We start from the raw sequence: 20,034 nt of genomic DNA, 5'->3' as shown, positions 1-20,034 counted from the left end.
TTCTATAAATTTTCCTGGGTTTCAAAGGAATCAGACTTTTTTGTTGCTGCTATTATCAGACCCCTCCCCGCCTCCCCACATACCCCATAGCTTCCCACGTTTCTAGTCCAAGCACCTCTAAAAAAAAAATCACACCAATGTCACAGGGCTTTTAGCAATATAAAGAAAGATTTATTTTCGAAAAGTAGCAAACGTTTGAAAAAAATATATCTTTAAGTGAGTTACTTTATAAATGTGACTCTCAAAGTCAGCTATTCTATCACCTACATCTTACAACATATTGTACAAAAGATACACATCGATAGGCTCTCATTATCTATTTATATATTTATAATTTCATATTGCACTTGGACCAGCAAGGCTCACAGAGTCATTCACGGTAGAAGTTAATAAAGTTAAATAGATGGGAATCTTTTGTAAGTAACGATTGATCTCGTCTGCTTTGGAAACGCATCTCCTCGTCGCTGTAAAGTGTTCTGGCGGGGTGGGAGAGGGAAGGGAGCTTGGCGAGGGGGAAGCAGAGACAGAGAGCAGGGAGGGCAGGGGTCGTCTTCCCGGGGACCGGCAACTCCCCCCGGGGGCGCGCCTTTCCCAGACTCGCACCTCCAAGGTCAGGATGCCGTGGTTCCACATAAGCGGCTCGCGGCCACCACTTCCTTCAGGTCACTCTCGGGTTTCCCGGCCACCATAAAGGGCCACGTCTGCAGAAGAGAAGAGAGTGGAGGAGGTAAGTGACTTTGGAGGAGGGGTCTGAGGAGGAGGGAGCCTGAGGCCCGGCGAGAAGGCGCGGTGTAGACGGACTGCTAGTTGCAGAGACCTTAGATCCCTGCAATTGACGGGCGGTGCTTGTGCGCCCCTTAGATCTTTGCAGTTCAAAGCAGGTTGGTACCAAGTCACAAAGTAGAGGGTACTGCAAAGTCCGGCTTCCACCGAGTTCGAAGTGAACCCTTGACAGAAGATTTTTGGAAAGTCCAAGGTGGCCCGGGGTTGCCACAGTCGGAGGCCCATACTGTCTTTAGTAAACCTGAATAGGGAACCTGAATAGTAAACCTGAATAGGGAAGCCCAGTGGGTGCCAGGTTCAAGGTGAAGTGTCCTTCTGTTCCCTCTTCTGAGCCCTTGTTTGAGGCCCTCTTGCTTTTCATCCCGTCTATTTCTTTAGTTCCAAACTTTCATTTCCTTGATCTGTCACAAAGGCGGGCTTGCCCAGTTTTTAACTTAATCCCCATTTTTAAGGGAAAAGAAAAGAATGCTAATAAATACCCATTTTTATTTAAAATTGCCTTTCTACTGGTCTTTAAAACAGGACTTTCTTTCCCCTGTCCCCCGAGTTTTTAGTCAAGCACACTGAATTTTCTTAGAGAAGGCAGCCGAAATTGTTAAGATTCTAGGCACTACTTTCATTTTTGTCCCAGATTGTAAGAATGGTTCCCCCCAGCACCACCATTTTTCTTCTTCAAAACCTATCTCATACAGAAAATAAACTTTCAGTCCAAGGGGAAATACTTTTCATTGGCAAACTGTTGTTTTGCACTCCCTCCCCCCAACTCCTGAAAACTAATTCGGGTGAGAAGACAATTCAAACCTTTTTAGCTCTTGCTGTTTGATAAGACTTGACTTTTAAGAGGGGGAAAAAATCTCTCCTTATCATAGATAAACAGAGGCGCTTGGTAAGTCGTTGGGATTTTTTTTCCTCCCATGTCTGGTCTCTTTAAAATAAATAAAATGTTAAGGAAATTAAAATACATTTCTTAGACAAGCATTTGAAAAGCGTTTTTAAAAAAACTAGCCTCCAGGATATCGCTTTAACTGGATTAACAAAAATCAGGCTCAATGGGAATTAAGATAAACAGCAAAGTGTCCTTAAATCTTGGGTGAAAGTGACCTATTTTAATATTATTTAGTGCACCTAAACATTCGTGGATTTATTGATATGCTGTTTGCTAGAATTGCTGGCATTTTAAATCTTAACCCACCTATAGGAAAAGCGCAGATTCTTTAAATAGCTGGAGAATTCACTGACGTTTACAGGGAGTGTGAATGTGTCCATTTCTAACGGTCCCCAATATACCTGGGAAAGGGAGCCTGGGGCTTTACTTACAGGAATTAGCGGGGAAATCAAGGTCTACTTCTCAGCCCGCAGAAAAACAAAGGAATCAATAAAATGCCTAGCATCTTGTGAGTGAGTGTGCCTTGTCGCCCAGAATCCAGCAGCCCAATGGCTCTGACATCGGGTTGGCTGGGGGTATGTCGGGGGGGGGGGGGGGGTCCTCATCTCTGCCAGTTCCATACCAGCAAACTCCTAACTGGGCTGCCCTGTCAAATGCTTTGCATAAATCACGCGCACGCGGGTGGCAAGGGCCATGTGGAGATGCCTAGCAAGGATCCCTTTGAAGAGCTTGTCGGGCGTGCCTCCAGGTGCTGGGTAGGGGGTGCCCAGCCGCTAGCAAGTTAGCGCCCAGGGTGCAGGGACTGCGGTGGGGCGCACGGGGCGGCCCCACCCCACCCCCCAAGCCCGGCGGGGAGCAGCCTGCGGAAACTTACCAGGTTGACCGGGTGAATGTAACCGTTCTCATACTTGTCGTTGGCCAGGATCTGCCTCAAGTGGGCGATGTAGCTGGACGCCAGCCTGAGCGTGTCCAGCTTGGAGAGCTTGGTGTCCGGGGGCACCCAGGGCAGGGTGGTCTTGAGCCTGGAGAAGGCCTTGCTCAACACCCGCATCCGGGCCCGCTCGCGCGCGTTGGCCGCGTTGCGTTGGACCTGCTTCCCTTCCTGGCTCACCCCGCTCAACGGGCTCTTCTTGGTGGGCGCCTTCCTCCTCTTGCCCAGGCTACCGCGGCCCTTCTGGGGCGAGCCGGTCTCGCAGTTGGAGCTCTCCTCGGTGCTCTCGTTGGAGGTGACAAACTCCTTGTTCGAGTCCATTTTCAGCCCGTCGCAGTCCAGCATCTCCACCTCTTGGAGGTCCTCCACATCGCTGAGGGAGCCAGTGGACATGCTTGGGGGCTGGTGGGGGTGAGAATGAGAAGGAAGAGAAAGACCCGAAAGCAGTGGGGCCCCCGGAACACAGAGAGTGGGACAGCCACCTCGTTCTGCTCTGGGGAGTGTGTGTCCGTGTGCGTGCCTGTGTGTGTGTGTGTGTGTGTGTGTGTGTGTGTGTGTGTGTGTGTGTGTGTGTGTGTGTGTGTAGGGAGCGGGGGTGTGGGGGGCTCACTGGGGGCTCACACCCCTTTCCTTTTTCCAGAGCCTTAAGAAGGAACCGCGGGGACTTCTGCGGGAAGGAAACCAGGGCTGTTTCCCCACCCCCGGAGTCGTGGCCTTAAAGGAGTGTGAGAGAGCGCTGAGGAATTTGGTGGACACTAGGAATTTATCTGGGGAATAGAGAGGCGGATCCTTGCAGCCCAGGGGAGGGGCCTGCCAGCCCCAGCAAAGCTCTTAGACCCCTTTCACAACCCAAGGGAAACTCTCACGCAGATCCCGACTTCCAACTTGTACTGTAAATCAATTCAACTGCATGTCGGGCCTAGCCCAGGGCTTCGCCCAGGAGGAGCAGGCCCCACCCACAGCCCCTAGCCCTTTCGCTCCTGAGAGGTCAGGGCTGGTTCTCCTGGAGAACTCTAGGAAACCAACCAGATATCCGGGGGCCTTCCAATCACAAAGCGTAGAAATCTCCTACCCCACCGAAACCCCGCAACCCCTTCTGTTCAAGAAAGCATCAATTAAACTGCAGCAGAGACCTCCTGCTTTCTGCCAACCTCCTCGAACGCTAGACCATTACCAAGACGTGGCCCCACGGCTCCAGAATGAGGAAAAGTAGTGCTTTATAGAATCTTTACGGTGATGCTCAGAGACAGGACCAAAACCTTCATCTGCACCTGGTCTCTTTAAGGATAGAAAGGAACTGTGTGTAGACAAACATACTTGGCCATTGCTCAACCACACACAGCTTGGTGGGAAGTTGGGGGCTGGGGGAGGCGGGGTGATCTAGGGTAACATGAGTGAGTATAAAACATTTGACTCGCTTATCTTATTAAAAAAAAATAAGATAGCTTTCCCCTAAATCTCTTTCTAGAAAAGCAATTAGTACTGTTTTAGGTGTCTTAGCGGTTCAGTCTGTGGGTGTGACTTCCCCTTTCTCTACCCCAGCCTGCAGTTCTCTGTGGCCAGGGTTCTGCATAGGAAACTGACATTAGCAAGCATTAAGTAGGAATAGAGGCCTTCGGATAAGATTTTTTAAATTCATTATTTTGTCACTAACCCCCACCCAAATTATCTTTCCTGGAGATGAGGAAAATCTGTGAAGTAAGTAAAAAAATCAAAGGAAACCAGAAACCAAAGGAGTGGATGAAATTGATGAAATGGAACTGGAGAGACTGAACGTGTCAATCTCTCTTCTCAGTACGACTCTAGCTTTTCTTTCCTTCCAGACACGCAGTGAAGATGAGGGACTGGAACAAAACTTGAGTGGCTTCTCGGCTTTTGGCTCAGAGTCCGCACCCCTCTCCTACATTAAGATATCATTATCTCTAATCCTGGGCTCCGCTGGGAATTCACTAACCTCTAACGTTTTGTTTTGTTAGCAGGGTCTTGTTTGCTTTCCCCCTATGCCGTAAACTAAACAGATTGTCAGCAAATCAGTCTTTATTAATGAGTTGGTGAGACCCCCCTCCGCCATAATATCTTTGCCCAGGATCCAAAATTTGTTAATCACCAGTGTAGAGATTTATGAGCTCTCTTATTTTCTGTTGTTTGTGCAGGTGGAGATTTAAATGACCATATCCACCACCAAGATTTATTGCAAGAGTGATTGATGTTATAAACCAGGGAAAGGACTCTTCCCACAGCAGGGATGACAGAAATATCAAGTTGAAGTTGCTTTTGTCCTCATGTTCTACAACACATGACCCAGTACTACAACACAGAAAGTATAATAATTTAATCTGAGATCCAAGACAGTATTAGGAAAACACCCAGCAGGCCTGTTAAACATTTCCCCACTGATTCCCAAACTAGTTTTCTTTGATTTGCCCTCCCTTTTCTTGGTCTTGGTAAGACATGAAAGTTAAAGTTATTTTTAGACTAGAAGAGTTATGTGGAAATGGGCATTGGCCAATACTCTGTGAAGTGTGTGTGTGTGTGTGTGTGTGTGTGTGTGTGTGTGTGTGTGTGTACAGTTACAGAGATGTTGAAAAAATAGCCACATACTGTTTTTCAGTCTCTGGAATGGGATAATAATTAAGAACCAAATCTATGACTTTACCATGTACCTGACTATAAGTTGTAAAGATTTTACTTAGAGCCACTTTGAAGGTGGTGGTGACAAAATTATTAGAGATGGGAGTTCTTTTTTTGTTTTGTTGATAGGCTGCTTAAGCTGTTCTGAGAATAGCGAAGAGTCATATAATATATACCACTAAATAGATTTCTGCAGTCTATTTTATGGCAAACTATTATCTTCATGCCATAAACCATTGTTTGTATCTAGCAGTCATTGTTAACTTTTATGTAAAAGAGGATTAAATCTACTTACTTTGCAGAGATACATTTAGGCTAGGAAGGGCTATAGCTGTTAAAAACTTTGAGATGTTTGTAACGATCATCTAAGAGTCGGCTCTGAGTTTAGGAGCAAGATGTGAGGAAGGCTGTTATTTAGGTATGTTGAGAAGAAGTTTTTGTAGAAAGTAGATTAATATGATAATACTTTTTCTCTCAACATTTTATGTCTATCTCTGCTAATAAATACCATGGGACAAATGAGTGAGGGGAATGACTTATTGTTGGATTCTACTGAGCAAACGAGTTAAGCTTGTAACTTAAACTGTGCCAAATTCTCCCAAAATATAAACTATATTCTGTGAGAAGAGAGGACTTTTGAGAAGCTATGTTAACTCTTTTAGTAATAAGAGATATACTTGGTGCACTACTGATTCAAAACATTAAATAGAAAACTGGTGGATTGAAAACCAGTTACCATGAGATCTTATCTTATTTTAAGAGTCATTGTCCAGAGATATCTGGCAAATTTGCTGTACACTTCTATCAATTTGTTTGGCAAGGAAGCCTCTCTGTGAAAGATTTTAGTGCTAAGAAAAATTTATCTCCAAAAGTTGTAAAACGAAGATTAGCTGTGGAATGTATCCTTGAATTTATCAACTGATACATTTTCAGGAAGTTCAAATTTGATTCAGTTAATCTTGGATGGAATAATTTGCTCCCTTTTTTATGAGAAGGAAGACATCACAGGGTTCTTTGAGCTGACTTCATATGCCACTGCATTCTCTTTTCAGGGGTGGGGAAGGGAATATGTTTCTAAACTCAACTTTTCTTCAATTCCAAATAAATTCTTTCCTTGTATTTTTCATCATTTGGCCAGGAGCCATGAAAGCTGGCAAACTGGAAAAATAACCAATTCTTTCCTCTTCCCCTTCACTCCTGATTAACACCTTCAGATGTGTTACTTTTTCATTTATAGCGACCACCACTTCAACAACATGCTGGACTTCTCTGTCAGTTGATACCTTTCCTTACTTAATATCATTGTCTATGCTCTTTGTTTTTTCTTTTGGCTTTTCAGGTCACACTAGAGATGCACAGGGGTTACTTCTGGCTCTGCACTCAGGAATTACTCAAGCAGTGCTTGGGGGACCATTTGGGTTGTTGGGAATCAACCCCAGGTTGGCCGTGTGCAAGACAAACCAGCTATGCTATTGCTCCAGCCCCAATATGCTCTATCTTGCTTGCTAATTGGTTCCCATCTTCTGCTCACAAGCCTACTGATATTTAACATTATTAAATTTTAGCTTGTTTTGTAAAATGAGCATTGTCTTCCATTACTTGTTTCATATTATAATGACTTCCTTTATTTGCTTAGCCTGTGAATAGCAGTGAGTGAAATCGGATGCTTTCTAAGATCACTAATGCTAGTGCTGGGTGCTACTCGAATCTTTTAGCTGACATCACTAATAATAAATCTTAAATCCACTCAGTAATCAGAAGTGCTTTTGGTGCTTGAAACCCCCTGTTTTACCTTTAATTCAATGAATTGAAGATCGAGTACCACAACAGGAAGATCTGAAGTTGGAAAGCAAAGAAATTGAAGTCAATATGAAGACATGTAATGCTTATTTTATTTTATTTTATTTTATTTGCTTTTTGGGTCACACCCGGCAATGCACAGGAGTTACTCCTGGTTCATGCACTCAGGAATTACTCCTGGGCGTGCTCAGGGGACCATATGGGATGCTGGGAATCGAGCCCGGGTCAGCCACGTGCAAGGCAAAGCCCTACCCGCTGTGCTGTTGCTCCAGACCCGTGATGCTTATTTTGAAACAAGAGGTAATCTTGCATTCTCTTTAAGTTGTAATGTGACATGAGAGTAGCAGTCTTGGCACATGAAGAACAAGCATATCTTAAGCAGCAAAGTGCTTTGAAGAAAACTCAGGCAGATAATGAGTGGCAAAAACCTTATAAATCCAGTTTATCATCCTCTTATGAATTCTTATACTTAGTATACTTACTCAATATTTAGAAAGAAGGAAAGGGGTTCAAATAACTCTTTACTTAGATATCATGTCAGGTTCTTTGTGTTCTCACTTACGTACAATGTTTCTGTTGTTGCTGTTAGAGAACAGCTATATGGGGGCTGGAGTAATAGTCCAGTGGGTAAGGCAAGTGACTTGCACATGAATGATGAGGTTTGATCTCTGGCATCCCGTACGGTCCCCACCTCATATGGTCCTTCTAGTCCACCAGGAGTGATTCCTAAGCCAGGAGTAAGTCCTGAGCATTGCTGGGTATAGCCACAAACCAACAAATATATAAAAAAATGTAAAGAGATGCTGGATGAGAAAGTAATCTTAATATGAGCATATGTTTCTCCAGATAACAACCCTATTTTAAGAAATCTTAAATAAATGATGACTTTTCTATATCATAAAGCCTGAAAGCAAGGTTTCTAGAAAAGAACAAATCTTGAGAATTATGTGGAAGATTCCTATAAGTCACATTTAGGTAAAATAAGATTTATGAATGGTTCTGCTATAAATGCGGGCAAACCTGCTGTCAGCCACCTTTCTGTCAGGCTAGCACAGAAAGGATCTTAGTGGCAAAATCCCCGTCTGATGATCATTTCTTGTAATGATGTCTCTGGGAAAGTACTCTTTATTTAAAGAGCCAAGAGTAAGAGTCCTGGAAGTTTAGATCCCAGGACCAGCAGAAGTGTACTGTGTGAATTCTGACTTCAAGAATATGAGATTTCTTCAGCTGATGTAGTAAATATATAAGTAGAGTCACAAAGTAATAAAGTATTAGAATTATGAACAGTTGGAAACCAAGGAGGCTGTGTGGCCAAGAGTTCTTTGCAGGTTCACACAAGTTATTTGTGACATTTCTATTTGGACCTGTGTTCTGATTTGCCTTCAGACACACTTTGCAATAAATCAGATTGCTTTGATTTTTAAATATTTGAATAATAAGAGTACTTTTACATTGTTATTCACTGTTTATAAATAGTAATTTAAAACAATTTAACATTAAAATACAATATATTAGACATGGACCATCTTGGGACATAATATGTAGAACCTATCTAAAGGGGTAAGTCATGTAAGTCATGTAAATCTTAGAATGACTATGTTAAATAAAAATATGATCTTTACTATGGGGATCTGATGGACAGTCCAGGTACATGCATTTAATAAATATGATTTCTAATTTGCCTTCTTCTCTCTGTCTTCTCTGCTAAACTTTTTTTCAAGTCCCCCAAATCTTTTGCTAAGGTGATTACAAGATTCTCCTAAAGGGTATATTTGATCTTGTTCTTGACCTCCTATAAAAATCTATTTCCATCAAAATTACAAGTAATTTGCTCAAATTCCTTCAAAGCTTCCCACTCCACTGAGTTTAATATAAATCCAAATATCTTCTTACACCTCTCTTTGCTTTGTTTACCATCCTCCAACCATACTGGCCATATCTGTGCACCTCAAAGAGATCATTGACTATACCAGAACCTCCCATGTTTATGGCTTTCCTCTTATTTCAAAGGCCTCATTCTCAACATGGTTGGTTCCATATTTTTCAGCCCTAAGTTTAAGTATTATGTTCAATGTCAAGATTCCGAGGATACAGTTAACAATATTTTGGTCTCATCTAATTTGATGTTTACTGAAACCAGCACTGTTTTAAGTACTTGTCTGATTTGTTTTTGGTGGGTCACACCAAAAACATAAATAGCTCAGGGGTTATTCCTGGTTCTACACCCATCCATCACTCCTGGCAGTGCTTGGGGTACTCTTTGGGGTGCTGAGAATCAAACCTGGGTCAGCTGCATGCAAGGTAAGTGTACCCACTGTACTATAGCACTGGTTCTGGATTAACTCCTTTAGTTTTGATAACTTTTTGAAGCGAGAACTTTACAAATGAAAAACCGTAGGCACAGAAAGATCAATAAACTTCTTTAATTCACAAATGTTGTGCTCTTATTTGTATGCTTCTGTGTAATAGGGCAAATTAGAGATCTAAGAAACATTATTTCTCTCTCTTTTTTTCAGTTGATTGGGCTCAACTGCATAGTTCTTACTTGAAGTCTCATATTGTTGCAGCCAGAAAACATTTGGAATTGGAGTTTTCTGAAAGCTTGATTATACTGGCCACCAAAGGTTACTTCTACATTCATATCACAAGAACTCAACTCAAATGGCTTTGCTAGCATTCGACCAGGCATTTCTCTCCATATAATCTTTCCACACAATGTTTCAAGCTTGGCAGTTTCAGGCCACTGAACTTCTTATATGTAATTACTCTCCTTCTAGTGAGTGTTTCATAAGACTAAGGTAAGAGCTAAAGTGTCTTTTTATTGTAAACTTGCACAACTTTTTGGTCTCTTTCCATTGGTCAAAAGGGAGCTATGGTATTCATTTCAAGACCTACAAATGAGAATAAAATACCAGGAGATATGTTCAGTAGAGCTATAATACAGTGGGGTAGAGAGGTCATTATTGGAGGATAGTTGCTGAAGTAGGTAAATGACAGAATTAAGACTTGGACACCAACAACTGGTTCTATAGCACTCACTTTAAACTAGCAAGATATCCAAAATTATTTTGCATAATTTGTTATGGTCTTTTGCCTGTCCTCTTCCCCTCTCACTATAATGAAAATTTAGGAGAGCGAGGACTTTATTCTTATTTTTTTATTTTTATTTATTTATTTATTTATTTTTTGCTTTTTGGGTCACACCCAGCGATGCTCAGGGGTTACTCCTGGCTTTGCACTCAGGAATTACTCCTGGCAGTGCTTGGGGGACCATATGGGATGCTGGGGATCGAACCCGGGTCGGCCGCGTGCAAGGCAAACGCCCTACCCGCTGTGCTATCGCTCCAGCCCCTCTAATTTTTTTAATCATTTGTGTTCTTAGACTGTAGATTGATAAATAATAAGTATGCAACACATAGTTGTTGGTTGAATAAATAGATATTCTGGATGATAGAATACAATATATGAATTGTATTATATACATAATATTTAGATAAATATCTCAAATTCAAATGATAGTAGCTCACTTAAATATTAAATTTGTATCTCTCTTATCAATGCAAACCCAAGCAGGTGGTTCCTTTCATGGTGATAATCTGTCATTTTCTGTGTGTGTACATTAGGGGAGGCAGATTGCCTTCACATGAGTTGACTTAACCTCACCATTTTTAAGAAAGGGGAAAGCAAGTGTATTCTTTCTAATAATATTCACATATGCCATTTGTGCATTTATTTTGTTGATCTTTTTAGCTTCAAGGAAAGTTTGGTAAAATAAACTAAATGTGCTCTGTATAAACTCATAATTGGTTGGATCTTTAAGAAAGAGGAGCACCAATTTAGTCTTGGCCAGTGTTGAGGCATGAAGGATAGTTAACGTATAAAAAGTAAAATATTTTTTGTTTGATAAAAATGAATAATACAAGTTTACTAGGAATTTGCAATTAGTCAAAATCATTGAGCTTCAGCTCTATTTGGGTTTATTAGTTAAAAAATAAGAACTAGTTGGAAATGATTTAGTGATCCACTTCCAACTAAATATCTGCGAACAATCGTTGAGGTGAGCCATTGCAACCAAAAGTTGTCACCACTTATACTCAGTAAAATGGATATAGAAATTATTTTTATTTATTTATTTTTTGGAAAAGACGGGGTTGGGGCAATAGCACAGCAGATAGGGCATTTGCCTTGCACATGGCCGAACCAGGTTTGATTCCTCTGGGTTCGAGAGGAACCCAGAGAGAGGGGCTCTCTGCCCCTCTCAGAGAGCTTGGCAAGCTACTGAGAGTATCCCCGCCTACATGGCAGATCCTGGCAAGCTACCTATGGCGTATTGGATATGCCAAAAACAGTAACAACGAATCTCACATGGAGACGTTACTGGTGCCCACTCAAGCAAATCTATGAGTAACGGGGAAAAGACGAACAAAAATGTGCAGCTTCTTAAGGCTACTGTGATCTCCTCACCAAGCCTTAATGCTGCTTAATTTCAAACATCTGATTATACAGTAGGCATGCTATATGTTAACCACAAATAGAAAGCATGGAAACTATTATTCATACCCCAACAAACTATCAACATTTGATAATACTTTCTTCTCCTAATCAGCACAATTGTCATAACAGACTCATTTAAATTAGGTCACTTATAGATAGTTATATTCCTCCAGAGTTGGTGTCTGCCTGAGATCAGTTACCAGTGTGGCTACTTTCTGATGAGGACTATCCTTTAGGCTTATAAAAGATCACTTTCTCCCATATTCACACATGGCTATCTCTCTCTCTAAGTATTTGTGGAGAGCATCATCTCTCTCTTCCTCATCTTAAAACTCACCAAACCTATGTTGGACCCTACACTGATGATCTCATTTAATTTCAGTTACTTCAAAGTCTTTTCTCGAAACACAGGTAAGAATTAGACCTTCAGCATATAAACTGGGGAAGACTAGACACAGAGAGCAGTTCATAGGATTAACTTTAGAAATTATAACTGGAAAGATGAGTCTTCTTCCCAATTTTCTATATTTTAATCTACTACAGATTAAGAAAGTATGTTTGAAAATTTGTCATTTGAGGGTTTAACATGTCCCTGTGTTATGATAATAACAGGAATAAGCTTTGTCAATTTTGGTGTCTTGATCTTTATATTCTTTTTTATAAGAGTCATCACAGCTTTGTCCAGACTTGTGGTCTATAAAAAGAGGACCATTTTGTAATCATTCTGAAAATTTGCAAAGGATAATCCTACTAGAAAGAGAGGGACCACTTCTCAGTTAGAAGTTCTAAATCATTGTAAAGAACCCAGTTGTAGAACTTAGAAATTCTTATCAGGTGCATTTCTGTCTACCACATAGTTCTTACATGAAAGTGATATGTTAGATAGATTTTTTAGTGAAATGTTTTAGAGAGGATTTTATTCAATAGACAAAACATACAGTATATTGTCAACACAGGGATTGTTATAACTGGTCACTCTGACATATTTTAGATAAAGCCAGAATTATTTTCAACTAAAAATTTGGGCGGTTTGTAAGCTTCCTCTAATAAGGATAAGTATTTTTAAATTTTTTTAAACTCAATTGCAAAACTGACCATTATGAGAAAATTTCCCCAAGAAAGCTAAAGTTTTACACTTATCAAATAAATTTAAGCAGAAAAGTGAACCACATTTTATATGGAAATGTAATGTTCATCTGTTAAATTATCAAACAATGAATGCTTTTTAGACAGTTATGACTTTTGTTCTTGTATTCACTTACCTAAGGTTATTATGGTATAGTAGACACACTCAGACTGTGAACTAAGGGTCCAAATTCTGTTTATATAATTAACTGGGTGTATAAATTTGAATGAATTCCTTACTTTCTTAGATATTTGCTCTCCTTTTTAACATGATCATTGCAGAGATGAGTTTCATGGTGTGTTTGGTTGTGTTAATAGAGAGAAGTATAAGTTGATCTAGATTTGTATTTAACAAAGAGTAAATATTAATTTGATTGTTGGTATGAGGCTACTGCTAGGATAGAAATATGATCCTTGTTGGCAGCTTTTCATTTAAATCATTTCCATTTGGGGTTAGGTTAAGATTACAAATAGCAAGACAGCACTTCCTAAAAGTGTGTACAAGAGAGGGGACTAATTTTAGTAAAATTTAAATAAAACAGTAAAATAAATACAAGACAATAGGCATTCTATAAAAGAATAAAATTCTATTATTTTTGCATGTGATCTCATGTCACAAATGTAGTGTTGTATTTATTGTGAATAATGACATATTTGGCAGAGGTCTCTTGACCGCACCCCTGGCTGTCTTTCCCGGGGCCCCTCGGAGGGGATGGGCTCCAGCTTCCTTCCCCACCCTGAGCAGAGCTCCCAGCGGTCTAAGACCACCAGAACCTAGCTACAGCCATGCTGGAGGCCCCTCTCCACACGTTCAAACAGGCCTCATGCATGAAGGTACCGGCAGAGGAACCCAGGTATGTGTAATCCCATCAAAGTCCAACATCCAGAGAGAGACTTAAAAGCAAGCCTACTTCTCCCACTGGGAGAAACTGGCAATCTCCTGAGAGTTTCCTGTCCACATTGGACAGCCTTGCAAGCTTCCCATGGTGTATTCATAGGCAAAATCCAGTAACAAGCTGGATCTCATTCCCCTGACCCTGAAGAGCCCCGGGTGCAACATTGTTAGGAGGGCGGAGTTGAGATAGACTTCTAAGATCTCAGGGAAAGGACGAAGTGAGATGTTACTGAGCCCGCCCGAGAAATCGGTGATTAAAGGGATTTCGTGATTCGTGAATGACCTATTTTAGTATTTTACATTCCAGATATTTATAGAATTGTTTTTAGCAATATTTTCTTTTCCCTTAACTTTTTAAATCTGGGTAATGATGAAATTATATATGTTGATGAAATATATAACATATTGGGGAAGAACCTCACTGTAGGACACTGATATAAAAATTAGGTCATACTTGGGAGATGATATAGGGGTTAAGGTGTATATCTTGGAAACATATTCATTACACAGATTAGTCAGTACTTAATTTCCTCCCTTTATTTATAATAACATTTTTTTTAATGTAGGAGAGACCTGGTCAAGTAGATACCTTTTTATTTTCTATTTTAGACCTTTGAAGTCTTGTTATCTCTTCAGTAGATACACTGAAAGATGAGGGTTTCCTTTCCTTTTAAGATTCTCAATAGTATCTTTAGTTTAAAATATGGCATAAATGTGAGACAATCAACATCCATATTCAGCTCCTCCTGTCTTCTCTCCTCAAGTGCTATTCTGTCCACATCTCTGATCACACAAGTTCACTGCTCAAGGGTAGATAGTCAACTCTGAATTTATCTTTGTTGTCATGATGTAGCAAAACTTTGGAATATTCAGCATTTGATTCTTATCAGTATTAAACACAAATTAAGAAAAGAATACGCATTCTTTGAAAGCTGGAAAAATTATACAGTGGGTCAAGGGTTTGCCTTCTATGTGGCTGACACCAGATCGATCCCTGGGTCCACCTGGTCATTCTAGCATCTCTAAGAGTGATGGCTGAGCACAGAGTCAGGGATCTTTGAAAACCACTGGGTGTGGCTCACCCCCTGAATTAGATAAAATACCTGTTCTTTGTAAAATTTTGCATATTATAAAATTAAAAATAAGTAAAGAAGATAGTCACAAATGAGAAAAGTGTGTTTGAATCAAAAATTCTGTTGCTACAGTTTTCAAAACTTTACTTAAACATCTTCTGGAAGTAAAAGAACAGATCTCCTAGCTTTTACATTTATTAAGTCCAGGTATTTATAATATAAATTATGATTTTCTAATACAAAGATTTTTGGTCAGATTCTAATCTCAATGGTCTTTTGTAGAAAAGATCATTGTATTCATGGATCAATTTCTACAACTTTAACGTAAAAATTAAATTATTTTAATTGCAGAAGTATTGTCAGAAAAAAAGTCCCTTGTGCTTCAGGCTTTTAAGAATAATACAAAATCTTATATAGTTTAGATAACATGGAACAGTCACAAAATAAGTTGTCTTCTATTAATTTATAGTTTAATGCTCTGGATATTTTAGGGAAAATACTATTTCATCAGACCTCAATGAGTTCAAGATATGGTAGGAATAGCTAGTGAACCATCTTTTTTATTATGAGATTTCCCATGAAACATAAGAACTTAGTTAAAGCTTGTTATCTTGAAGGGCTGTAAGTAAGTATTTTGTATTTGTAAGTACTGGGGCTACTCCTGAGCTCAGGGAGACAAGTGTTGCCAAGGATAAGACTCAGGACTTACTCATTTGTTGATCTATTTCCATGTCTTATTCTTCATATTATTTTTGCTTTTGTTTATGTTTTTGGGTCATACCTGCCAGTGCTCAAAGATAAGTTTCTTCTAGCTCTGTGCTCATAGAGCACTCCTGGTGATGCTTGGGAGAACTATATGTGGTTTCAGGGATAGAACGAAGGTTAGCTGTGTGCAAAGCAAATGCTTTAATACGTATACTATTTCTTTAGACCTCCTACCTTAAATCTTATCAGAAACTTAGAGCAATCCATTACATCCATGCTAAAAGGTAACCTTCCAAAGATTTTCTCAAGGGATGCTATCATCTAATATCAGTCGATGATATGTGGTTTAGATATGTGCATTTTAGAAATGAACCTCTGACAAACTTACATTGTATTAGACTTTGATACTGGAAATGATATTGATGCACACCACTTGAAACTCCATAAAACCAATCATGTTAAAGCCTTTGTGACATAGTTTATTTTTCACTTGTAAAATAAACAGACATAGAAATAAAGTGTATATTCTCACATTATAGAGTATGTATGATTTTTTAAAAAAAATGACTAATTCTATTATTTAAAAAAGTAGAGGGGCTGGAGCGATAGTACAGCAGGTAGGGCATTTTCCTTGCAGGTGGCCGTCCCAGGTTCGATTCCTAGCATCCCATATAGTCCCCTAAGCACTGCCAGGAGTAATTCCTGAGTGCAAAGCCAAGAGTAACCCCTGTGCATCGCCAGGTGTGACCCAAAACAAGGGAAAAAAAAGGTAGATAGAATGCTATAGAAACTCGATGTTGAGGAACTAAGATTCTGGAGTAACTTCCCTTTTTTATTTAACGTGAAAGAATAAAATAATGCAAATTGGAAAGTGGGCAGATGAATATTTGTAAGACAATCACACTGTCATCTTATGATTTTTTTCTATTGGGAAAATGTTAAGAGTGATTATCTCTCTGAGAGCCCGGTAAGCTACCAAGAGCATCCCGCCTTCACGGCAGAACCTGGCAAGCTACCCATGGCGTACTCGATATCTCGATATGCCAAAAACAGTAACAATGACGGTCCTCATTCCCCTGATCCTGAAAGAGCCCCCAATACACCATTGGGCTACACTAGCACACAATAGAGACGAATGCAGACGTTACTGGGGCTCGCTCGAGCAAATCCATGAACAACGGGATGACAGTGACAGTGATATATATATATATGAATATGTGTGTGAGTGTATATATATAATATATATGTGTATTTATATATATATATGGAGAGAGAGAGAGAGAGAGAGACTACTTGTTTCTGGAACATTAGATGCTACTGACTGTCTTCACTTTACATTGTTTTTACACATTCAAAAACCAGGAGAAACAATTTTATGGTAAGGACAATCTGTTTCAGTCCCCTCTCCCAAGAAATATAAAGGTGATTGAGACAAAATGGCATTTTGGGAAATTGCTTAAGTTACCTAAATATCTGCCTTTCTTTTTTGTTTCTCAAATATAATTTTAATTAAAATGCTCAAAATAACTAGCTTTTTAGAAACATTTTTATTTCATGTCTGGTTTATACTTAGATTTTCTAGAAGTTCTTTTTCATTTAAAATTACTACCATAGGAGTGGGATTGAAGTGTCCAAATGACCCTTTTATTATTAGCCTGCTGTAGTTGGTTCTCTTTGGGACACGATGTTTTACCTCAATTAACAACTACCACTTCACAAACCAAGCTTAATTAAGAGCTGCAAACTCGTAGAAACAGAAAAACTTAAATGCCTCTGACAAAAGGACAGAGAAGAGCAGGCAAGTCATAAGTTATAATGAAGGCTAAGAGTAACTCTATAGCATAAGTAGCTATTGACCTGCCCACTGAGTTACTGAAACCTCTCCCGGAGCTCCAGGAAGCAAAATAAAGTGTTAGTAGAAGTTTCCTGTAATCCTTCCTCATCATGACATAGGATCCCTTGGGAAGTCTGCTGCTGTTTTCAGGATTTTCTACTTCTATGTGGAGCAGTGATTATCTTTAGAAAGCCATATTCTTGTTAGCAAGTAATCCTGCTCACTCTCATTCATTCAGATATCACCTTCAGGAGCAGTTCTTCTCTGATTGCTAGTCTCTTCCTGTTGTAGATTTGCTTTTAAAAGAACCCTGAAACAGTCCTTGAAAAATATACAAATTTAGAAGACTTAAACTGCTCTTTTTTTTTTTTGAAAGTTCAAGTAACCTACAGATGATATAAAATTAAGTGAAACAAAAAGAGAGCTTAATTTATTATTTTAGAGACAACCTGACAGCATTTCAATTTTTAGCAGCTTTTTTGAAGTATAATTCACAAAACATAAAATTCACCTTATAATTCACTCGTTTTCATAGATTTGTGCAAACATCACTAAATCTAATCCTATGTCATTTCCATTTCCCAATTTTTCTCTTGTAGTTAATCTTTGCTCTGCCTCAGGCAATCGCTGATCTGCATTCTGTGCTATAACTTTGCTTAAAATGATCTAATTTATATAAAGACACATTACATATGTTATAATCTATCTAAATAATAAAGTAGATAGTCTTTTGCATTTTCTTTTGCTTATAGTTTTTGTGGCTCATTCATTTGTAGTATATGTTAGTAGTTGATTCCGTTCCATTGTTGGATAACATTCTAGCATTATTTATTTTTAATAAAATATTTGGTATAAGGTAGAAATACAGACCAAATTAAAGGAGATAGACTTTATCTTTTAAATTAATTAATTAATTAAATTTTAAAATGGAATCACTGTGAGATAGGACCTTACAATGTTGTTCATGATTAAGTTTCAGTCATACAGTGGTCAACCCTCCACCAGTGTACATTTCCCAGCACCAGTGTCCCCAGTTTCTTTCCCATCTCCCTCTCTCCCATCCTCCACTCCCAGCTTGCTCTATGGCAGGCACTCTTCTTCTAGGAGACACACTTTAGACTTTAGTATTAACAACTCTATCTTAAGTATATTAAAAAGAAGCAAGATGAGTTCTTTTTTTTTTCACTTTAAAAAACCATAAAGGAATAGAACTCATTCTTTGTAGTTTCTACTTAGGTTTCTTATGAAGATAACATAATTAGTCTCTGGGAAGACTTTAATGGAGAGAATTATTAGCTCCCTCCCTCTTTATTTCTCTGCTTCCTTCCTGCACTCTTTCTTTCTTTTTTTTTCTTTTTTTTATTTTTTTTGCTTTTTGGGTCACAGCCAGCAATGCACAGGGGTTACTCCTGGCTCAGGCACTCAGGAATTACTCCTGGCGGTGCTGGGGGACCATATGGGATGCTGGGAATCGAACTCGGGTCCACCGCGTGTAAGGCAAACGCCCTACCCACTGTGCTATCACTCCAGCCCCGTGCACTCTCTTTCTTTCTTTCTTTCTTCTTTCTTTCTTTCTTTCTTTCTTTCTTTCTTTCTTTCTTTCTTTCTTTCTTTCTTTCTTTCTTTCTTTCTTTCTTTCTTTCTTTCTTTCTTTCTTTCCTTCCTTCCTTCTCTCTCTCTCTCTCTTTCTCTCTCTTTCTTTCTTTCTTTCTTTCTTTCTTTCTTTCTTTCTTTCTTTCTTTCTTTCTTTCTTTCTTTCTTTCTTTCTTTCTTTCTTTCTTTCTTTCTTTCTTTCTTTCTTTCTTTCTTTCTTTTTCTTTTTTAAATCAGTAGCTCCTAGAGAGAAACTATATTCCTCCCATGTCCTTTTCATGCAGATGACATCTGAGATCTATTTATTCCACTCATAGCTTCACTGGTTACATAAAATGATAGAGGAAAAAGAAGAAAATATCAATATGAAATAGAAAAAGGTTTAATGTTGTACAGCGGAATAAAGCACTTACACTATACTATATTAAACATTATGTGTGCATAACAATGAATGAAAATTTATTTTAGAAAAATACTATGCTAATTTAAGAATACATTTATTGGTGATAAAACAATATACAAACCAAAGAATGTTGAATATCAGATTTGAAATAGTGTCATACATAGGGTAGTTATATGATGGATCTGAGGGCACACAAAGATTCACTTTTTTTTTATATTGAATGGTGGTTCTAGCTATTTGTTTTAATCCATTTCAGTTGTTATAAGGCAATAGTGTAGACTAAATATCTTTAACAAAATATCATGAACTAAGTGTCCTATAAGCAACAGAAATGTTCTCACAGTTTTAGAGGCTTACGAAAGGCTAACATCTAGGTATTGGAAGATTTGAGTCTTGTGAGATCCATTTTTGGGTTCATTTCCCTGAATTCTCACATGGTTGAAAGGGACTGAGGAGCCCTGCAGAGTCTGTTTTGTAAAACTCTTAATCCCATTTATGAGGGCTCTGCCCTCAGACCTAATCACTTCCCCAGGGCCTCACCCCTAAATATTATCATACTGAGGATTAAGTTTCACCATATAAATTTTGTGGGAATCAAACATTCAGCCGAAAATAAGTAAAGTTACTGTTTCATAACTTACATAGATGTTGTATATATTTCATGTGTGTGGCTTCAAAAATGTAATTCATCATTAAATAACATAAATCCATAAAATAAGTCCAATACAACCTCATGCATTTTATGAAGTTGATAACTTTTTATTTCTTCTTAACTGATGTAGAAACATTTATATTTCTAAGTACTGAATATTTCATATGTTAACATTCAAAAGAAGATCTGCTATCCGCTTTCCAGCAATATGCCAGGAAGAATTATCACT

General features: G+C 38.9%; 1 protein-coding gene across 1 annotated transcript; it reads right to left on the bottom strand.

Moving 5' to 3' along the window:
* Positions 1 to 339: 339 nt before the first annotated feature.
* On the bottom strand, positions 340 to 2,993 carry TCF21 (transcription factor 21). Its single transcript, XM_004609020.2, has 2 exons — positions 2,544 to 2,993; positions 340 to 701 (listed from the first exon to the last, which is right to left on the bottom strand). The coding sequence occupies exons 1-2, from the start codon at positions 2,991 to 2,993 to the stop codon at positions 612 to 614; spliced, it is 540 nt and encodes a 179-aa protein (XP_004609077.1). The 3' UTR covers positions 340 to 611.
* Between the last annotated feature and the right edge of the window lie 17,041 nt (positions 2,994 to 20,034).

Source organism: Sorex araneus, chromosome 4 (genome assembly GCF_027595985.1).
Source record: "Sorex araneus isolate mSorAra2 chromosome 4, mSorAra2.pri, whole genome shotgun sequence".
Lineage (NCBI taxonomy): Eukaryota > Metazoa > Chordata > Mammalia > Eulipotyphla > Soricidae > Sorex > Sorex araneus.
This window is presented reverse-complemented; position numbering and strand designations above follow the sequence as displayed.

What these genes read in the sequence shown, in the direction of transcription:
- TCF21 (XM_004609020.2), bottom strand. Translation starts at nt 2,993, where the DNA reads ATGTCCACTGGCTCCCTCAGCGATGTGGAGGACCTCCAAGAGGTGGAG. An exon ending in ACATTCACCCGGTCAACCTG is followed by an intron (nt 702 to 2,543) that starts GTAAGTTTCCGC and finishes TCTCTTCTGCAG; the next exon opens with ACGTGGCCCTTTATGGTGGC.